The 22,996-nt window shown below is 35.9% G+C and overlaps 1 protein-coding gene across 10 annotated transcripts in view; it reads right to left on the bottom strand.

Moving 5' to 3' along the window:
* LOC145680198 (uncharacterized) overlaps window positions 1–22,996 on the bottom strand; it is a 490,330-nt gene that overhangs the window by 178,912 nt on the left and 288,422 nt on the right. The window contains exon 4 of one of the 10 annotated variants that reach the window (XM_081750491.1): window positions 2,764–3,091. The exons of 8 other annotated variants lie outside the window; for them this stretch is intronic. In XM_081750491.1, coding sequence (XP_081606617.1) covers window positions 2,833–3,091 — 259 coding nt within the window. In that variant the 3' untranslated portion in view covers window positions 2,764–2,832. Of the gene's footprint in view, window positions 1–2,763; window positions 3,092–14,387; window positions 14,814–22,996 lie in introns of those variants that run through there. One more of the 10 variants, XM_081750467.1, reaches the window with a different exon arrangement.

Genomic DNA, 22,996 nt, shown 5'->3' with positions numbered 1-22,996 from the left:
CACGATACCAAAACAACATGATATATATATTCAAATGCAGTTGAGTTCGTTTCCTCTAGTCGCTGCCTTAACTTAGATTTTGGGGGCGTTGTTATTCTGGCAACACTGTAACTTCTATGAATGTCAACACTGAAACTTCTTCAGGTTCATATTTTCTGTTGTCAATAACATTATCTATGGTTGTGGTAAGTTGCATTTCAATATCTCCTTTCATTTACAAAAAAAAAAAAAAAAAAAAAAGCAAAAGAAAAATGGTATATTTTGTATTGTTTTAAGTATATCAGGCTCTATATATTTTCATACATTTTGAAAATAACTTACGACGAATGCAAAATTACATAAATATTTTACAATAGCAATAGCTATAACTTTTACAACATACTGTAGAAAGAAGGTAACCATTTTCTAGTATATCTGAGGTTGTATTCATGGTATTCATTTGCAACATATACAAATTACATCGCAATTAGATATAGTAATAATAATAATTTTGTTTCCATAGTATTTTGTAAAAGCTAAATAGCTATTAAAACTTATTTCAATAACAATATTATGTCATTATTTGCAAAATTGAAAATTTAAATTACTTCTTTGAACGACTTCCCGGTATACTAATCTAAGTGACCAGTGTTAATGGTTAATAACCATGTTTCGGCTGTATATATTGTTATGTCAACGAATTATCAATACTGCTCTATCTTTAGAGCTGTCTGGGAAGACTCAAGCTATTATTGATAAAAACAAAAATAATATTATAAAACTATTTTGAATTAACATGACTTAACCGACTTCAATAGAGCACTCAGTGGAGAATCTAGCCCGGGGCCAGGAGGAGGGGTAGGCCCCCAGTTTTCTGAGTGACAAAAATTATTTAAGCTATTACTTATATATATTTTTGAAGATTTACAGTAAACATGATATACCTATTATATTCTGGGCTCTGGCTGCCCCTCCCCCCACAGTTTTTTCCCCTCTAGATCCGCCTTTGGCAGCACCCACTAAATGTTTCATGCTCTACTTTAGGGATGCGCACGAGACAAGATTTGTGGCTGTCTCGTCTCGAAAATGTGCTGTAAAAGTGATGTCTCGACTCGAAAAAAATGTATATTTTGCAATTGGAAGAGCCATGTCTCGACTCGAATTTTGTCAGGAAAATCCTGTCTCGACTCATCTCGTGCGCATCTCTACTCTACTTCCAAAGATTATCACAGGATTCTAAACAAATCAATATGGGACCACATGGAAGGGATGCCATTATTCTTTAGTACTTATACATTTATGCACATTGACAGAGGCAACGTCGAAAGTGTTGCTCTTAGATATTTATATAGGGTAGCACAAAATTATGTATATGATGATTCAAAGACTACGATAAATAAACTAGCAACAAAACTTGAACATAATTACATTGTTCTCATACCTTTCCTTACAAGAATTTAAATCACTGTTTTCCATGGCATGATCCACCAATGAACGCACCATCCAAATCGCTACATGCCTGGATACGAAGAGCAACGTTGTCACAAGCAACTTGTCAGAGACCCATACTGGTACCTTGTGGAACTCTTCTGTGATAGCTTCCGGTAGTTCGGCCAAATTATATACTATGTGATGTTATGTATGTGAGATAATATATATATATATATATATATATATATATATATATATATATATATATATATATATATATATATATATATATATATATGGATTGAATTGAGCACCTTTGCATTTTTTTTTTTTTTACCCGAAATCGGCCACTAAGTAACCAGGCCACAAATTATGCACATGATCATAAAAGAAAAAGATCATTACTCCAGGAAATAATCCTTTGAAATAATACAGTGAAACCTCTCTAAAAGCGGACAGCCGTGGGGAATCAAAAATTGTTCGCTATAGGGAGGTTTCAATATTTTCTTACGTAAATTAATAAACAAGGTAATATGCAATTAGAAAAAAATATTTTTGCATGAATCACGTATTTATGAATATTACCAAAATGTTACTGTACCTGCAGTATCTTGCGCCATGCAATTCGAGGCACAACATGGGAATAAGATGTTATAGTTCTCTGCACTTTACACTTATCACTACTTACTGCGTTTAAGGTGTGTTGCTTTAATTTGTGAGTTAATTGCAGCCCATCAATGACTTTTATAAAAAGACCCGTGGTCGCGTACCCGTGGTCAAAAATACCAAACTTGTCTTCTGTTTGGTTAGAGATTCGAGCGGGATGGTAGAATGATGTGTCATTCCAAACAGTGGGCAATTGTCAATCACTTTTGTTTCTGAAGCAGGTTGGGTGGGAGTGGAATACAAGCAAATGATATAAGGCTGTTGTGAAACAGAGACCCTTCCTCTGAGTTGCTGAACAGACGGTTAAGGCGGCAAAATGTCACGCCCACATGTTCTTCCTTGGTGACATACGTATGAATTACTAAAAGTGTATTTTTACTGCACTTTCCAACTTGTTTCTAGAGAAAGTGTCCGTAATACGGAGGTAAATAATACCTATAAAAGACAGGAAAGATTGTCCGTGTCCGTACTAGAAAGTATCCGCTTTAGAGAGGTTTGCTAATATGTTTTTTCCTATTACAGTGTTTGAGGATTACAAAATATGTCCGTTATGGGAGGTGTCCGTTAGTAGAGGTTTCACTGTACTTGCATAAACATCTTACAATGAAAACAAAGAAAGCTCTGTGAGGCCCTTATTTTATCACTCAGTATTCAGTATAGGGCTACAATGGAAAATTTCACTTTCTAGACACAGAACTAGATTTATTTTGAATCTTTAATCACGGAATACATAAAAAAGAAAAAAAAGTTTCAGATCTAAATCCAGGAATTCAAAGGTTTCACATCCGAATGAGAAAGTTTCTTGTGACGTTTGTAGTTGCTTGGATCGTTGAAACTTTTCGCGCAAAACTCACAATAATATGGCTTCTCTCCAGTGTGAATTCGTAGATGCTTCTTGAGGGCAGAGGCACTGGACAAACACTTCAAACAAAAGTTACAGGTTCGTGCACGCCTTTTTTGTCTCTCTCTTTCCAACACCTCTTGATACACATCATCTTCTGAAACGCCACCAACACTGGAAGAAACGAATACACAATTTTATTTAATTATACTTCCTTAGGATGATTATATTTAAGTGAAATTGGGAAGGGAATTTACAAGTATTATTCACATTCATTTTTTTTTTTTTTTAACTTGGCACCCACCTGTATCTCAGTAAAGCCCTGTTCTGTTATCTACACTGGGAATAAAGTCAAACAAATATGTTATTTCGTTTGGCCAACTAAAATTAGAGCCAAAGTGATACAATTTTGTGCTTACGGTTCTCAGCATATTACCTTCTAAAGCAAGATAGATGGCCAAGATTCTTTGAACAAGACTGTACATCACTCTTAAGAGTATGTAAGTAACCATTAGGACAACAGAAACAACATTAGATTCAATTTGCTACTTAAAATCCAACCTAGGGGCCGCGGTGGCTTAGTGGTAAAGCGTTCACCTCTGGTGCGCTAGTCCCTGGTTCGATCCCAGCTCGCGTCAAGTGAACTTTGTGGTGGACAAACACCGTGTGCGTGGGTTTTATCGGGGTTTTCCCGTTTCCTCCACTTTGTTCATTCCACTATTCCATTCATTTTTCCTCATCACCGTCTCCTTTAGCCTAGCCGGCATAACCGTGGGACGTAAAACTGAAACATTTCATTTAATTTAAAGTCTTACCTAAATAAATAAACAACCCATTCCACCAGAGTAAAAAGTACCAATTATTACCGGCAATGAACGATATACTTTTTTTTTTAAAGTGTCATAAGTGTTACTTCTTTTACCGATGATCTCCAAAATGACGCATCAAAATTTAGCCTCAAGCATCTCATCTTGTCCCCCAACAATGAGATCTCTCAATTAACATACTGTATGTCACATGTTTGCACAACAGAGCTCCTTCGTAGCTAAGCGCTTAGCGTACGTGCCTGTGACGTAGGAGACCCGGATTCGATTCCCGGCGGGAGCTCATGTGGTTTGGATTCCACGTTAATCAGTAGGTCCACGTCTCATATAGCCTCGCTGCTGAACGGGGCATTAAACTCAAAATCAACTCAACTCAAATGTTTGCACAATATTGAAGTTAAATGTTAAAGTTTAAGGGTTAATAATAATTTTGGACTATATCTCAATAACCATACTGTGTATATATATACACACGGTCGTCTTGCTACTACCATGATGAAAATTCTGATGAGGATATACGAGGTGTGTTCGAAAAGTATTGAACCTTTGGTTGGCAAAAATTCATTTATTGATTTGGAAATCCGAAACACTAGTCCCGTTCTTTTCGGTAATGCACACACTTCTCCCAGCACTCCCGCCATTTTTAGAAACACTTTTGGAACGCAGTTTATGAAATGGTGAGCAACTGAGCCGTCCATTCCGCATGATGTATTCTCTTGACTCGAATCGGATCCGTTTTAGATGTATTTTTAGCTTGGGAGATAACAAAATGTCACACGGAGCCATGTCGGGTGAGTAGGGAGCCTGAAGACACACAGGAATGTTGTCTTAGGCGATGAAGGCCTGAATCAAATTTCGCGGACACTCCTCATGTCCAAATTCTTGTTCAAAATTGATCCGATGCTTACCCCCTATATCCTTCACAATTTCTTGAACTGTGATAGGACGGTTCTCCAAGACCACAGACCGCACTTGCTCAATGATATTGTTATTCCGGCTTGTTGAGAGTGTACCTGATAACATTCATGACTGCGCATGGGTGTTCCCTCTACATCTACACTGAAGAAAAGTCTCCCATACTTCACTGGTTTACGCGGGTAAAATACGGCTCGATACTTTTTGAACACACCTCGTATTTCAGTATCAGTTTCATCTTAATAGATGGTGTGGTTATCGCACAGCATCAATTTTGAGGCATACAAAAAGTTTCTCCCATTTTTTCGAAAACTACGCATTAGCATTTATATAATTTTGTTCAGCTCTATAAGATCTTTCAGTTTGTTTACGTCCTAATGAGTTTTATGTCAACAATACTGTAGAATTTTCAAAGTAATAATAATCTATATAAATGCTAAGTTTATATGTTTGCGGCCAAGAAAATTTAAATGTTTGTAGTTCTGTAGCCAATCCTTTCGACAATGAGATCTCGAAAACCACAAGTGCTAGAAACGTCCCGTTTTCGCTAGTCGATTCCAAATTTTGAGTAGATTAGCCAGTTCTCATTCATTTAAAAAAAGTCTTTATTTTTCTATTTGATATTTGAGACGTTATTTTGACCGTATTAGTTTAATACTGCCAAGATTGATACCCTTCTGAAAGGCAACCAACAAGAGCTACGTATAGCGGGTGGACGGACATTTCAGGCGTTAATCTGAAAGACAAAACCTATCACAAGCTGGTAACAGGGGCCGCGGTGGCTCAGTGGTAGAGCGTTCACCTTTGGTGCTTGGGGTCCCGGGTTCGATCCCAGGCCCCTCCAAGTAAACTTGTGCTGGGCAAACACCGTATGCGTGGGTTTTCTCGGGATTCTCCCGTTTCCTCCCACTTTCTTCATTCCACCATTTCTCATAATCACCGTCTCCTTTAGTCTAAACGGCATAATAATGGGACGTAAAACTTAAAGATTTCATTTCATTTCACAAGCTGGTAACTTCGGTTTGTGGATTTACAATGAGGCGTACTCGGATATGGGATGATAATAATAATAAAAAATATTTGCATTTGGTATCATCTATCAGTTATCCAAGTTTGCCACAAACTCACTCCAACACTCTCTATATTAAAACACTAAATGTATATGATTGTGTATAGCAATTCACTCCCTTTTAGAGTCTTCCATCTTTACTTGTGTCTTTAAAGGCACTTTTCACGCTCATATTAGAACTGCGCACTAGTGCAGAGTCTGTTAGTAGTAATAATAACGGTTGCGTGGTTAGTAAAGGAGCAGAGTCCTCGAGGTGCTTTTCTAAACCAGCGTTTCTTAACCTTTTTTCCTTTGGGGCACACCAAATTACGTTTCAAACTTTCGCGACACCCCTGCATGTTATTTTTTTTTTTTCTAGATGCAAAAAAATGCAGACACGAAAGATATGGAACGACAATGAAATGCAAATCCCAAGCACATTACGTAAGACTCTTAAATAGAAACATATTAACATAAAAGAAATTCGGAGAGGGTGTATTGATTGTTTAAACTTGTATAATTCTTGTGACTTTAATCGGAAAGAAAACACCAAGAATCGTGTTATTGAAATTACTTTTCTGAGTCCAGTGTTTGTTTTCAAAGAAAAATGAATAGCGTTAAAAGCAAACTATACAGCTTTAAACTCGGAAGACAAGTGTGAAATCAAGTCGATTGACGATAAATTTTTATTTTCTTCTCAAGATAATTTTGCAGAAGATCTTAGAAGACATTAAAATATCTCGCGACACAGCGGTTCAGAAACGCTGTTCTAAATGATCATGGCACTGTTCTTGCGTTAAACCATACCCAAAATTGTAAAAGACCATTACACAAATATTACTTTACTCGAGCTCCACTGTTGCCGACTAACAGCCTCAAACTAACCTGCACTTCTAATCAGCGGCGCAAATCTGCCTTCAGCATGGGGGAAGGGGGTAAGACCGTTCCCATATATTTAAAAGTGGTGTCCAAAATATTTATAAAGTTGAAAGACAATGTTGTGTAAAATCAGAGGAGCAAACTTGTCTTCAACACTGGGAGGCGGCAGATTTGAGGCTTATTCTAGAGAGACTCAATTTTAACTCACGTTTCTTTGTGGCAATCGGACAAAAATAATCACATTTCTCCCCAAAAATACATTTCAAATCGGATTATTGAGAGGGACAGTCCCCGCAGTTCCAAGATTGGAGGGGACATGTCCCCCTCATCCCCCGGGATTTGCACCAGTACTTCCAATCCTCTAATTTTCAAACAAACTTGAAGCTTTGCGGTTGTAGCAACCTTTCACCACTAGAGGGCATACACTTTTAAATGTGATAACGTTTTCAGTACGGTAACGTTACTTGAATTTTAGTATTTAAAAGCTTTCGGCATGCCCCTCGTATACATATATGTATCTAAATATGAGTAAATTGACGACAAACATATGCTATTATGTTTTGTGTGTCTGTTGCAGACTCAAAGCCTGCGGTAGTACAATACCTCCATATACGAGTGGTATAGATCGCACTTTAATTGAGAGTTATACACGACACTATGGTGCTTTATGTTTTTAGGTTAAATAACAGCTAAAACAAATGACAAATTAAGTTGAGAAATCCAATATTGTCCCTCATTTCTAGCTACAATGAACATCTGTGTAATAGGCCTAAGCTTTTGCAAGGACTAACATAAAGTTTTTTTTTTTTGGCGCCGATAACAATGAGGACAGTGGCGCCGATAACAAGGAGGACAAAGTGAGTTGTTTCCTCTTCTAACTATCTTGGAAATTGTTACTTCGCTTTTCATACCTTTGAGACCTAACCAATTATGTGATACAGAAATCACACACTCACAAGTTGTGTGTAAGAGCAAAACAGAACGAATGATGTGATGAACTTTTGCCTTTGCACACTAAAGTTGTTGCTGGACCGCTGTAGCTCAGTTGTATGGTAGAGTGTTTATCTCTAGTACGCATGGTCCCTGGTTCAATCCCAGCTGCCACAAAGTAGGCTTTCTGGCGGTGGCGGACAAACACTATGGTCGTTTTCTCGGGGTTCTCTCCTCTCTTTTCACTTTCATCATTCCACGATTTCTTTCATTCTGATCATTCGTGACCGTCTTCTTTAGCCTACCCGGCAAAATTATTGGACGTAAAACTGATAAGGTAACATTCCGATTTGGTAAATTCAATTGTTGAAAATGGTTGCTAGCATTGGATTCAGCACCAAAAGAAACAGAGAAAAAGAGGGTGTTTAGTGGCAGATCGTATGCAGGGTGGGAGATAAATGAGGGCAAAGTGCGAAGATAGAACGTAGAAAATGTCTATAAATGCCATGCTAATTTTGATAGTAGTAGACGGATTGAGGTTAACATGGCGGTTTTTCAGATGTCCCCCATGATTCACATTACGCCTATTCAATGGAGCTCTATATGCATTCCTCATATCCAACATTTGACTTCAATCCCTCTACTAGTTTCAAAATTAACATGGCATTTCTAGACATTTTCTACGTTCCACTCTCGCACTTTAGCCGCATTTACTTCCCAGTCTGTAAACGGTCTGATTGCCACTAAACACCCTCTGCACGGCCACTAAAGACTCTCTTTTTCTTTGTTTCTTTTGGTGCTGAATCCAGTGCTAGCAATCATTTTCAACAATTGAATTCATCAAATCCGAATGATCCCTTGTTAGAGATTTCTTTCATAAACCAGTTGAGGAATATGCATCTACTTTCATTTTGTTTAATGAAATTATTATTTTTTTTTTAAAAAATAACGTTACAGATTATACCTTTTAGGTCAATGAACGATTGTGAAATTAAATTTTTGTGCTCTCGCACCGGGAATCGAAATCACGACTACAAGCACCAGAGCAAAACGCGCATGCCACTAGATCAGCGGGAAGAGCTGCCTTTATTTTTTTTTTTTTAAGCAAAACAAAAGTTTAATATATGAACTCACTTCAAATTATTCATTCATTATGTAAATTCGAATGAATTATTACTAACAATATTTATAATATCAAAACAATTCAGTCTGTGAGTAATTCTAATTCCTAATACTTAACAGTCGCCGCTCCGTTACGTTTGCTGCCTGCCTTTATTTGAAAATGGATAGTGACGATGAACATGAGCGCGGTTTGCTCTTTATTATTAAGACAAAGGTTGTGTAAAAAGTAAGGTTGTAATTTAGTTATATAAAATCCACAAGTACTTATTTTAAAGCACAATATCATTTATTAACTAAGCAACATGGTCACAGTATATAAACTTCAGACAGCTGTTGCCGTTTACCTTAGAATACTGCAACATTTAACAAGCTTTACTGCAAACCTACATAATGCATATATACTATTAACATTACTACGCCGCACCGTAGTCAGGATTGGAACATTAATATTTGGGTAATCGCAAACTAGTTGAGAAAACTAAACTTAAAAAGAAAGAAAAGAAAACCAAAAAGAAAAAAGCTAAATATAAACTACAGCATACAGTTATGCAATGGCTTGTGGAAACGAACTAGTTTCTTTTTTCTTTCTTTTTTTTCTTTCTTTCTTTTCTTTTCTTTTTTCTTTTTTTTTTTTTTTTAAGAAAAGGCAATAATTTTTGGAAAGAAAAAGTTATAATATTACGTTATCAAGTGGTCACACAGTATCGGTATACGAAGATTTTGGAAATTCCAATGTGAGCAAATGAATTTCTACGATAAATGAATTAATGTTTTTATTCTTTTTGCACTGAACTTCATTCTATGCATTAAAAACAATACAATATCAGGAGCGTAGCGTGCTATGAGACAATGAGACAGTGTCTACCCTTTCAAAATATTAATATACATTTAACATATTTTGCTCTTAGAAGTCAAATATGAATAATATTTTTTATTTATTTATATTTAAAAAATTGGAAGTTTTAATATTTAAATAATAGCAGTAATATCGTATTAAATTAGTAGGTAACAACTTTTTTTTTTTTTTTTAATGGCGAAGGAAAAGTTGCATTTCAGTAACTAACAGAAGAATCTGCTTGAAACATGTCTCACAGCAAGTGAAAGAAGTCACAGCAGCACCCTCTAGAAAGCGACGCGCGTCTTCCTGCGGGAAGCTTCACGCCCCTTTAAAAAAGCTCTGAAAGAGACACTTGCTCGAATGGCTCAGACAGTGATACCAATTTTGAGCAATAATACCAAATATAACAAAAATATGTTTATTTTTCTTCTAGATATTTTTTCCTTATTCAAATGTACATTATTAAGGAATCTAAAAAAATAAAAAATCTTATGTAATTTAGCACCAGAATAATCCTTGAAATCCTACCATAATTGGGGTGAAACCTAGCATAAGCGAGGTCCAACTTCTGTCTAATCACAATACTGGAGTAAGAAACATTGGTCCCTCTTTATTTGTGCGGAAGATTTTGTAGGTGGTTGTTTTCGTTTTCGTTGTTTGCGATTATAAGTTTAATTTACGTTGTGTTTGTGTGTGTAGGTTTCGTGTGTATGTATAAACGTTTCCGTGTGTACTTTGAATCATGTGTGAACAAACTAATATAGATTTAGTGGATCATCTGCTAATAAATGGCTTTTCAAAATTTTCATATGAAGATAAGTGTGAAGTGAAAAAACAAAGGCCAACTCCAAATTTACTTTTAGTTCAAAAAGATGGCAAGGTGGTGAGGAAATTTCAGTCATCTTGGTATACAAAATACACGTGGTTGACAGGTAGTACTAAAAGAAATAAGCTTTATTGTTTTGTGTGTATTCTCTTTGGGGGAGATTCTGAGTGGAATGAAAGTGGTATTGAAACCGTGAAGAATTTTGAAAGGAAAGCAACTAAACACCAATCCTCTCAAAAACACTTAAAAAATACGGAGTGCTTTCATATGCTGGGACGAAATCGAATAGAACATGCTCTGTCAGAATCTTCGCGTCTGGCTACCTTACAACATAATGAAAAAGTATCAACGAACAGAAGAGTTTTAGGTCGAATTATTGATGCAATTTGTTACTTAGGAAGACAAGAATTAGCGTTTCGTGGCCATCGCGAAGATGAGTTATCTGCAAATAAAGGTAACTATCTAGAGCTCTTAGACTTACTGGCTCAAGAAGAGCAGGAGCTTAGAATGCATTTTCAGTCTAACTCTGCTTTCAAAGGAACATCACCAGACATACAAAATGATTTGATTCAATCCATAAACCATGTATTGTTACAAACTATAAAGAAAGAAATAGATCAGACCTATTTTGTTTCCATTCAAGCTGATGACACTACTGATGTTTCTTGCAGAGCTCAATTGAGCATTATATTCCGATATGTAATAAAAGACAGAGTGGAAGAAAGATTTATCGGTTTTTTTGATGTTTCTAAAGACAAAACAGCGGTGGGCTTATCTGACATTATTTTGCATGTTCTGAAGGATTGGGACATAGGAAATAAACTTATATGTCAGACATATGATGGGGCGTCTGTAATGAAAGGTTGCCATACTAGCGTACAAGCACTTGTGAAGCAATTTTATCCATACGCACTTTTCATTCATTGTTATGCACACCAAATGAATCTTGTTTTATTGTATGCATCTAAGCATATAAAAGAAGTAAAGTTCTTCATATGTGACATAAGCACATTTCATACATTTTTTAGTAAGTCTTCTAAACGAAGCGAACTTTTGCGTGAACAAGGTTTCAAACTCCCTCATCACAGTGACACCAGATGGAATTACCATTCTAGAGGAGCGTTAACAATTAAAGCTCATTTTAAAGAGTTGGAAAGAGCGGTAACCCATGTTATTGAAGATGATGAGTGGGACCCATCATCCGTTGAATATGCTCGTAGTTTAGCAAGAAAATTAAAAAATCCAACGTTTATGTTTCTGCTTTGCTTGTTCAGTAAATTGTTTGCGTTCACCGATAATCTATTTAGGATTCTACAATTAAAAAGTTGTTCCGATATTACATTATGCATCAATGAGGTTCGTTTTGTATTGAAGCAGTTTATGGAAATGAGGTGCGAGGAAACTATTATAGCCTGTTGTGAGGAAGCTCGTCAGCTAAATAGTAAAATAAAGTACGAGGAAACGCACTTGAGAAACTTGCGCCGGCTGACATTTGAAATTTTAGACTCATTTACAACTCAAATGAATGAAAGATTTAAAGATTTTGAGGAAATTACTTTCGTAGAATTGTTAAACGAGAAAAAGTTTCTCGAATATAAAGTTAACTTTCCTCTTAACAAACTGCAACAGTTAATGAAGACATATCCATTCTTCGACGAACAACAACTGAGAAACGAACTTGCTATTCTTTACAGTGACTCTGAAAAGTACCTGTCACCACACGCGTTATTAAAATATCTTCACGAGAATGAGCTACAAAGCATTTATGTGCAATTGACGAAGTTGTTACATTTGACTTTAAGTATTGCTGCTACAACGGCGTCAAGCGAAAGAAGCATGAGCGCTCTTAAACGCGTAAAAACATTTTTAAGGAATTCTATGTCTAATGAAAGACTTTCAGCTTTGAGTTTGATGGCCATTGAAAAATCTTTGCTTAAAGATGCTGCAAGTGATCCCTGTTTCAAACAAAAAGTTATTGATGTGTTCGCTGAGAAGAAGGATCGTCGCATCGAACTATCATACAAGAAAATGTAGGAATTACCAAGGTATGTTGCACGATATATATATATTATTTCTCGGTTTTCCATAGAATATTATGTACTAAGTAAGAATATGTTTCTTTACACTGAGCAGCTAATAATTGATTTTTGTATATGTCGTAAAAATGCAAATAATAATAATAATAGCATAGGTTATTTTTAACAATTGATATTTTTCTGGTGTACATTTATAACTTATCAGCTACTGATAGGAATGCTAGTATCTGTTTGCGTCTATCTAGAGTGTTGAAAAAATATTGAGATGTCTACCCACTTTGAAAACTTACGCTACGCTACTGTACAATATACAGCAGAAAAGGCAATATTCAAACTTATTACTTTCAGAACACATGATAACAGTATGTTACTAAAATTTTCCATAAGGACCCTTAAAATGACAGTCACACACGCTGTCCACTTAGCTACACAGGCCATAATTTTCCATAAAGAATACAAATAGCTGAAGATATGCTCTCACGGAGGTCTACGATTCATTCTGACACCACGAAGTGACAAATAAATGTAATTACATACTGTATATAATTACCAACTAGAACTACTGGTTCTATAGATCTTAATACCTTTGATACTATTAACTCGTAGTTCTCCCTTTAAATAAAAGTGCTTTAGTTAACATTTTAAGCATCGACTAACAGTGTTATTTATTAATGTATGATATCCGCAGTAACATAGGCATACTTTTTTCAATTAATTAAATATACGTAGGTTTATCAATAAAAACTGATCATCAGTGTTTATGAGGTGAATACAACAGCAAAGCACAGAAACCGAAACACGTCTGTGTAGTGGGAGAAGTGGCGAAGAGATTGAGCAAGCTAGAAGGCCATGACGTCAGGAATGTGACTTTAGCAGCCGTTCAAGCACACGTAGTTTCAGTTTCGCATAAGGCAACATGGAAGTGGCATGCGAAGAACAGTACAAAAATTCTGTTGACTATCTTGCAAAGATTAACGTTCCGTGTGTACATCATACTCCATATAGCCCTGATTTAGCCCCTTGTGATTTTTTTTCTTTTTCAACTTTGAAGTAGCATCTCCGAAGATGGCGTTTCGCATCTTCAGGAGCAGTGGTGAAAGCTGCGGAGGCAATCTTGAAGGATCCGTCCAAAACAAGCTTGCAGGTCCAGCATGTCTTTGATGACTGGGAAAAACGTTAGAACTAGTGCATTGCATGTAATGCGGACAATTTTGAAAAATACCATCAACATCTGGAGGATTAGTACAGCTAATTATGTTTTATTCACTTATGATCATTATTTATCAGAACTCGTATATATACCACTAGTAAGCATTAACCATATAAACTTTACTAGGTACATATGTAAGTTTCTGCCTATAATTGTGCTAATACGATAACTGCTTAGTTGATATGTCTATTGTGTCATGATTCAAGTAACTGAGTATGAACGTAATAAATATCAATATCCAACACACTGTCAAAAGAAGTTCCAATTCTGTCGAGATATTTTATTCATAATCGTTTTCGTAATATGCACCTACAAAAATATAATTAACAAGAATACAAGTCACTTAATAATAGACATTATAGGTACTAAGCAAACTGCCAAATTGTTTGTAAGAATTACTCAGCTTGTCCATTGGTTTCTAAGAAATAACTATTAATACATATTTGTGCGTTGATATTCGCTCAACATTGTTATTGAAGGAAGAGGTTACCCAGATTCATCGGGAGTATTTTTCATCAAGTGTTTTTTTGATCAATTTTTACATTAAGTTTACTATGATACAAAATAATTATTCATAATGTTACTTAGTGATGTAGGCGTCTGAGACCTGGGTCTGCCTTTGAGGATAACTGAACATCAACTGAAATTACGAAAATTAACAAATGAATTTAGGTGATCTACGTAACAGCGGTTAGCGGTAACCAGTAATCAACATTGGCACCCTTTCAGCATTACCTGGAAAGTGAAATGGGTTCGTATTGATGAAATATGAATTCAATCTGGCTATATTATATCATACAAGTATCACACAAATTCGTTGATTACAAGGAAATATAGTTTTAAAACGATGTGACCCTCTTGCTCTAATGAAGCTTTAGCTGAGTGTTACCAGTTCATCGTTTGCCTAGTATGTAGATATTAATCAATATATCACGTTCTATTTTGGGTCCTTAAGATCATGGAGGACATAATGATACCTTAAACCATTTTTAGACTTCAAATCTTTGCCGCATATCTTGCAAGGAAATGGCTTTAGATCCGAATGATACGTTTTCTTGTGACGTCTATAACTGCTTGGGTGAGCGAAACGTTTTGAACAAATCCTACAAGAATATGGTTTCTCTCCGGTATGAGTTCGTAGATGAGTTTTTAAGTAAGCCGTATCGTGGAAGCACCTTGAACAGAACTTACATACTCGTCTATTTGTCTTTGATGCATCTCTGTCCAACGCTCCTGGCTTCACATCATCTTGTGAAACGTCAGCAACACTGGAAGAAATTAATATATATTGTTTATTGCTATGCTTTCATATCGATATTATATTTATATTAATGTAGGTTTTTAAATAAAAAAAATCAAATGTCTCTATTGAAGGGACGACTAATCCTTGTTTATGTGAATAGAACAAATATATCGTACAGGTTTACTTTTGCCGCACCGCTAGAAACAATTATTGAAAAAATATAATTCTTTCACTAATTTTCTTCTTCTTGCCCTCTAAAAGGTTTCACCCGGGTGACATGAAAATATCTCACTTGTCATAGATAAAATTGAAGGGGCCACCAGAAGTGACTGTTGAAAAATCATCATTCTTTTACGATTTGCGTATAAATACAACTTCCGGATATGTAGCATAAAAACTACAGTGCAAAAAAACACAAACCAATCTGTACTTGGAAAAAGCACGAATGGTGTCTAACCGAATCAGAACAGGACGAAGCTGGTGGGCCCGCGCGTTAGTAACGGGTGGATCCGCAGGGAGAAGGCGCGTCATCGATTATGGGTAAGCGAGCAAGCGAGGGTAGTGGAGGTTTTGGTAATGATAAGTTTCAAAAGCACTTGTCAAAAGTAGTAGTAACACTCCACTTGTAAACATGAAATACAAGTTTTGTATATTGTGCAGAAGTATATCGCCTGTTGAAAATAGCACCTAATAGAGTCATCTTTCATATGCACCCACTTACTTTATGCGTCGTAAAGTAGGCCTACTTGTAATGATTTTACACTAGTGACCCTACACTTGTAAACCTTCTGTCCGCTGCAGAAAGTAGTTTCTTATAAACTTGTTTTTTCATGCAAAGTATTGAATTTTACCTGTAAGTCTTCCAAAACGTGGTGCACCAAAACTACACCTGCACAATATATATAATCAGGATTAAAAGTTTTGCTTTGGAATTATAATTCCTATTTTTTGTTTAAAGTCAGCAAAGTGTTTTGTTGCTTATATATCGTATATTTATTTGAGCTCCCTCAGGTTGTTGATCGCGTTCGCGCCCTCAGTGTAGAAGACCTGAGTTTGAGTAATGGCGGGAGTTCATGTGCTTCGAACCGGACATTAACCGGTCCACGTGTCACATAACCCCATTATTGAAAGGGACGCTAAATTCGAATCTAACCAACCAATGTGTATTTAATTTATCCCATGCGCGCTTTCATGCATAGTTACACAACACATACAGCGTGGTCCGGAAGTGGGCGTACCCCTAATTATTGTTTTCTGACAGTTTTAGGTTTTACGCACATTTGTTTGATAACATTGCTTGGCACTGTCTGGTACCATTGCTTGGCAGTCTGGTAACATTGCTTGGCAAGACACTGTTGTGATACACCAGGATGGAGCACCAGCAAACTTCGCGATTCACGTGCGCAATCACCTGAATCAGATGTTTTCTGCCAGCTGGATTGGAAGAGGTTGTGCACCTTCACCAGCTCCCTTAGCCTGGCCTCCAAGAAGTCCCGATTTGATAACACCAGGCAATGCTCTCTGAGGTTTCATAAAGCAACAAGTAAGAAACACTCGATATCACACAAAGCAGGAATTACGAGCAGCTGTGGAAGAAGCCTTCTCCCTCGTGACTCCGGAGTATCTCCACAAAACATCTGCGAGAACTTGGAGTAGAATTTAGCTATGTTAATACACGGTTGCTGATCATACCGATTTGTATGCTCTTAAGGCTTCAAGGTAACTGTGTACAGACATTCTACCACAACTAACACTATACTGTTGAATCTAAAGGGGAGTACGCCCATTTCCGGACCACCCTATACATTAACACTATCTATCTTTTTAACTATCACTTAACGACCATTAACAATTATGTGTTATATCATTATACACCCATGGTGATGAGAATATCTAGGGACACTGGATTTTTTGCCGTTTAGCAGATGTATGTACCCCATGAATGTAATTTCAAGTTGAGGTGTAAGTATTTAAACGCAAAACAATAGCATAAACAAAGTAATTATATGGTATACTTTGCGTTAATAGGCTGACATAGGCTTACTACAATAATACAAAATTTACCGTATTTCTTCTGCCTATTTTTCGTAAAAGAAAGGAGATAATGAAACGCAACTTATCACAATTATAGATAATGTTATTTTACCTACAACAGAAAATATGAACCTGAAGAATTTTCAGTGTTGCTATAAATAGAAATTACAGTGTTGCCAGAATAACATTTCTCCAAAATGTAAGTTAAGGCAGCGACTAGAGGAATGAACTCAGCTGCATTTGATTACGTATCATGTTGTTTTGGTATTTTCTGAACTACTTTTTAAATAACATTATTATTTAATTTTAATAACTGCATGTTTAAACTATTTTGTTTATTACAAACTAAATACAACTATTATTTAAAAAGTAGTTCACAGGAAACCAAAATAATAATCAAATGCAGTTAAGTTCATTCCTCTAGTTGCTGCCTTAACTTTGGGGCAAATGTTATTCTGGCAACACTGTAATTTCTATGGATGACAACACTGGAAAGGCTTCAGGTTCATATTTTCTGTTTTAAAATAACATTATCTATGATTGTGGTAAATAGCATTTCATTATCTTCTTTCACTTATGAAAATAAGCAAAAGAAAAAAGGATAAATTTGGCATTATGTTTAGTATGTCAGGCTCTTAAGATGGGATTCTTACATGCTGTACTTACAATATGTACTAAGTTTCGTTCCTTTCAACACTGACTGGCAAAAATTATACGAGAACATTTTTATAAGACAAACAAGCGTTTAATTCAAAAAATTAGTAGACTGGTTAAATTATACATATTTCCGGACTAGCAGCGTTCACCCCGCTTCGCTGCGGTCACCCCGGAACGCAATAAACTTTGTTACTTAGATAATTTTTACTTTTTCGCTTTCAAGTGATTTATAGCGCCTGTCAGTTATGTTAACCCGCCGAGTTACAGGGTCATGCGGGTTGCATATAAATACGTTTATTTTTATACCTATGATGAACTAATAACAAAGGATTTGTACGTATGGACACCTGAATGGTCAATTATCTCAAGACACTGGTAATTGAAAATTAAAGTGATATGATAAAAACCATCTAGGGTCCACATCCTAACAACCCCCCAAAAATGAAAGAAATCGGTTCAGCCGTATTAGCGTGATGAGCGGACAAAGGATTTTTTTTTACGTATTGACACCTGATTGGTCAATTATCTCAAGACACTGGTAATTGAAAATTAAAGTGATATGATAAAAACCATCTAGGGTCCAAATCCTAACAACCCCCCAAAAATGAAAGAAATCGGTTCAGCCGTATTAGCGTGATGAGCGGACAAAGGATTTTGTGCGTTCTCTTTTATATATATAGATAGTCATACACAAATCTTGAAAATGTTTATAGTCTTCATATATATATATATATATACATATATATATGTTTCATGGTTAATAACACGAATCTAAAATTCCTCGATTTCGACCGAATTTCTCTTAGGTGTAACAATCCATAGTTATTTTACACGGTAAACACTTTTTCAGTCCATTACACAAAATTCCAGTAATTAAGTTGAGGTATTACTTCTTGGAGAGCTTCATAATTACAAATAAATTTTTCAATTCCGAAGGAAAAGTGTTATCATTGAGTTGTCAACAAAGGACACTTGAAATTAACTTTTGCCTTGTTCGTTGCACATATATACCGTTTACTGTAACTTATTATACCTAGCAACTTAATTACTTAAATGCTAGAAGCCTACTTCCGAGAAATAATTCAATGTATAAATTATAGAACAATTTGCACAAGGCTCTTTAGACTAAATTAAGAAAAAAAAAGTATAACCCAGAATTAGTATCTATTTTTATTGAGTATATCTTACTGTGTAGACGACTTCCTTCAATGTATTTTCTATTTTTAGTCTACATGTAATTTAATTAGATTATTTCAAATTCTTGTAGTTTGCGTGTATATATACAGTATGTATCAGAATGGATTTTACAGCTTTGAAAATTCAGATTGATTTATTCATCTTACAAACATGGCTTTGGTGCCATTTTGTAGCAAAATACATCAAGTTTTGACTCACGTAGTACACTAATTCAGAAGCAACCCACTGAAAGCGCTAGCGGCGGTTGGCATATTTGCGGATCCCAAACGTTTCAGCATATCCTCTGATCTGATTGGTCGATACAGATGCGATATCACAAGACATAATCTACATATAGCACAAAGTAAACGAAAATTGTTGTTGGCTCTGGTAGCCGAGTGGTCTAGCGTAACATGCTAGTAACGAAAATGCTTTTGGCGAGGGTTCGAATCCTGCCTACGAACAGTTTTTTTTTACTACTTTTAAAAATGTTTATAACACTTCTTTCGTTAAAATAAGATTAAAAATAATATTCAAAAAGTGATTTAACGAGCAGTGTTTTAAAATTTTCATTAAACTTCTTTCATTAAAATAAGTTTGCCCTTCTACTATATAGATCCACAGCAAATGTAGTAGTAGTAGTACGTTTGCCCTTGTACTATATAGATCCACAGCTAATGTAGTAGTAGTAGTAGGAACGGGTTAGAAGCCCCGCAGGGGTTGTTTGGATTATGTTCTCGACATCAAATTGGCAAGAATGCTGAAACGTTTGGGATCGGCAAAAATGCCGGCGGTTGCAGCAAAGATTGCTGCCTTTGTTGGTCCCGAGCGTGCTAGCTGTGTGCTTTGGTTTGAAGAATCCAAGTCTGAGGGAACTATCCAACGTATTTTTCGTACAAAGTATGGTAAAAATTCTCCCAGTAGTCCTACTATTTATCAGTAGCGTAAGTGTTTTATTGAAACTGAATGTTTAGTAAGACACGACAAATCTTCATGTCGTCTCAATGCGTCTGAAGACGTTGTAGAGCAAGTGAGACTTCAAATAGGGTGTGTGTGGCATCACCAGTGGAAGCCATATTGAACCTCTTTAGGTATAAGATAAAAAAACAAAAAACAAAACGTATTTTGCTACAAAACGACCAAGGATCTTATAAAATAGAGGATCTGCCCTTACAACAAAATCGTGAAGCCATACGTCACAGTTTCGCCACCCCTACTCTGCCCACTCCGCCCAATAGGAACGCAATGTTTTGAACAAACAATCATGGCGGAAACGAAAGCAGCCAATCAGACGATGGTAGAAACGAGAGTAGCCAATCAGACGTGCCGATGCTCGGTTGCTTTTTGACTTCACCGACTTAATAGGATACATATGGGTAGATCCTCTATTTATAATATCCTTGAAAATGACAGCAAAATCATGTCTATACACTAAATCAATCAATCAATATGAGTTTTAAAAGATTAGAGGTATTTGGTAATTTCTATACAAGTAATATAGTTTGTAATTTAGTATGTATGGTATTCGTAATTTAGTATTACGAATAGGTACATTAGTTTATACTTCAGTAAAGCTTTGTAGAAGTTTATTTATTTTCATTTTTATGAAGTTAACAATTGTATGCTTACATAAGACTTAAGGAAATAAGGCAAAGGAATACAGACAGAAGGCCAAGTTCACAGTAAATACTTACGGTACGTTATACTGCACATATCATTAAATTCTGTTTTAAAAAATCACAACCACTTTTGAAATGCGTCTCTTTTCATCTAATACTTTTCTGGCTCTTATTAATCCCTGTATAGCTCAAAATGCCATAGTCATACTTCAAAATCGTATTCTGGGATAGTGAAATTGTATTTTTTTCCGCATCCTTTGGGTATAATACTCAGAAGCAAACTAACTAATTAATATCAGACTGTCTTTTATTTACATATAGAAATTACAAGCGAAAAAGCAATATATAATTTAACACTTTAAGAGTTAGTAAACTGTGAAATTTACTCTTATAATATATAAACATACAATAAAGATAGAAAAGACCTTGTGTTTCAATAGAGTATAAACAATCTGTTACAAATTATTATAATAAGGATTATTTTTCTTTGAAGAAAGAGGTCACACAACGACAAATACAAACAAAATGTCCTAATCAAAACGATTACTATTGGAACGCAATAGTATTTTTGTTATCGTTATCAATAGAATTACAAACATAAGTACATATTTGAAGTCTGAAATACCACGAGTCTTGTTTTGTGTGTAACGATTATAACACGATGCACTGGAGGCATTCCTTTAATAACGAAGACAAATTCTTAGGAGTTCAACACTTAAAAAGTACACTGCCGTTTCAAAATATTGCAACTTACACGATTTGTATGGATTTATACGTAGGGGAAAGTCGGATAGTATCGGACAGTGTATAGTTCACTATTTTCGGAACAGGATGGCGACACTCTTTAGCCACGTGTTAGTAGTTCTTTGTGAGGGAAGCGTGGCGCCAACATTCTGAGATAGTACGTTGAAAGGTGTACACGTGGTGCGACAATTTGTAGTTTTTGTGCGGTTTGTGATTGCACGTACTTAATTTTGTCGGCTAATTACAGAAACAAAGGTAAGTGAAATATGAATTTAAGTAGTTGTACATTTTTGTTGTAGTTTTGTATCCTAATTGGCATTATATCATTGCCTACATTGCAAGACAAATTATTTCAAGACTCTTTATTATCATGCACGTTGGTCGGGTGGTATCGGACAGGGTGTTGGCGGGCAATATCGGACAGCAATATTCGAAGTATCAATGCGAAATCTTATAGTTCTCTCATGATTATCAGGTAAAAATGGACAAAAAGAGAGGTAAATGGTCAGAGGAAAATATGAAAACAGCAATTGAAGAAGTGATAAGTGGTGGGATGAGTACAAGAGAAGCAGGTAAACAGTCTTCGTCCCGAAAAGCACTTTAGGTGACAGGGTAAGATTTCTTTCCTTGGAAAAAGAAATTCAAGTAAAACCGCCAATGGGTAAATTTCAAAATACTTTTACGGATGAACAAGATAAGTTACTGTATAATCTTGTCAAAGATCTGGACAGCCAGTTGATGCCTCTCAAGAAGAAAGAATTTTTGAAACTAGCATTTCAGTTCGCTAAACATTTGAAACTGAACCATAAATTTAACAGAAATAAAGGACTAGCCGGGAAAGATTTTTATTATTCTTTCATGAAGAGACATCCCGATTTAAGTTTGAGGTGCGCGGAGTCCACAAGTTTGCGGCGGGCTATAGGATTCAACAAGGAACACGTTGGTTATATATATATATATATATATGACAAACTCTCTGAACTTATGAATAAATATTATTTTAAACCATCGAGAATTTTTAATGCTGATGAAACTGGTGTCTCAGTAGTTCATGAAAATCAGTTAAAAGTTGTGTCTATAAAAGGAAAAAAGCAGGTAGGGAAATTAACATCTGGAGAAAGAGGCAAAAACGTAACAATTCTTCTGTGCATAAACGCGTCTCGTGATCAATTTATCCCTCCATTAAATGTGTTCCCTAGAGTAAGACTGGACAAAGAACTTACGAAAGATGCTCCCAAAGGAAGCCGTATTTGATGCTCAACCAAGCAGTTGGATCAGCAAGGAAGTCTCCGAAATTCGACGGTGAAACAAAGACTGATTGCATAATTTGTGGGGAAAACTTTGATGAGAACTGGATACAGTGTAATTCGTGCATAGGCTGGGCACATGAAAACTGTGCAAGTCTTGAGACAGATGCATTTTATTATAAATGTGATATTTGCAATACAACATAACAATCTGCAGTTTGTAAGGTATGTAAGAAGACATGTAAGGTATCTAAGAAGGTAATAACAGATCTGTCCGGTATAACCCGCCAATTTTTTATATCTTGAAAAATTAGACTTTTACATTTTTTTCAGTTTCTCTAAATTTTGTAGTAAAAGTGAAATATGGTTTATATAGTGTTATAAAGATATGTATGAGGAATGCACATATGAAGTTTTTATTTAATTTCTGATTATCATAAAGTTGTCACATCACATGTTCCTATGTCACAAGTGTCCGATACTACCCGACCTTCCCCTATACAAATAACGGGCAGACACATGCTTAGACCTAGAAGTGTCCTCGTTCCGGTGCCGATTAATATGATTAAGTGCGGTTTGTGCAGCACGCAGGTAGCGGAGAGTGGACAAACGAACAAGAAACGTGTGAGCAGATGTCAATATGCTTACAAGTTCGACGTCAAATGGTGCAATGTGAACAGACTATTGCACTGCACTCGAAAGAGTCTATGGGAAGGCAGTTTCTCCTACTG

This window comes from Thermobia domestica, chromosome 3, assembly GCF_964235325.1.
Source record: "Thermobia domestica chromosome 3, izTheDome1.hap1.1, whole genome shotgun sequence".
In the NCBI taxonomy this organism is placed as follows: Eukaryota; Metazoa; Arthropoda; class Insecta; order Zygentoma; family Lepismatidae; genus Thermobia; species Thermobia domestica.
Note: the sequence above shows the minus strand (reverse complement) of the source record. Positions and strands in the feature narration are given on the sequence as shown.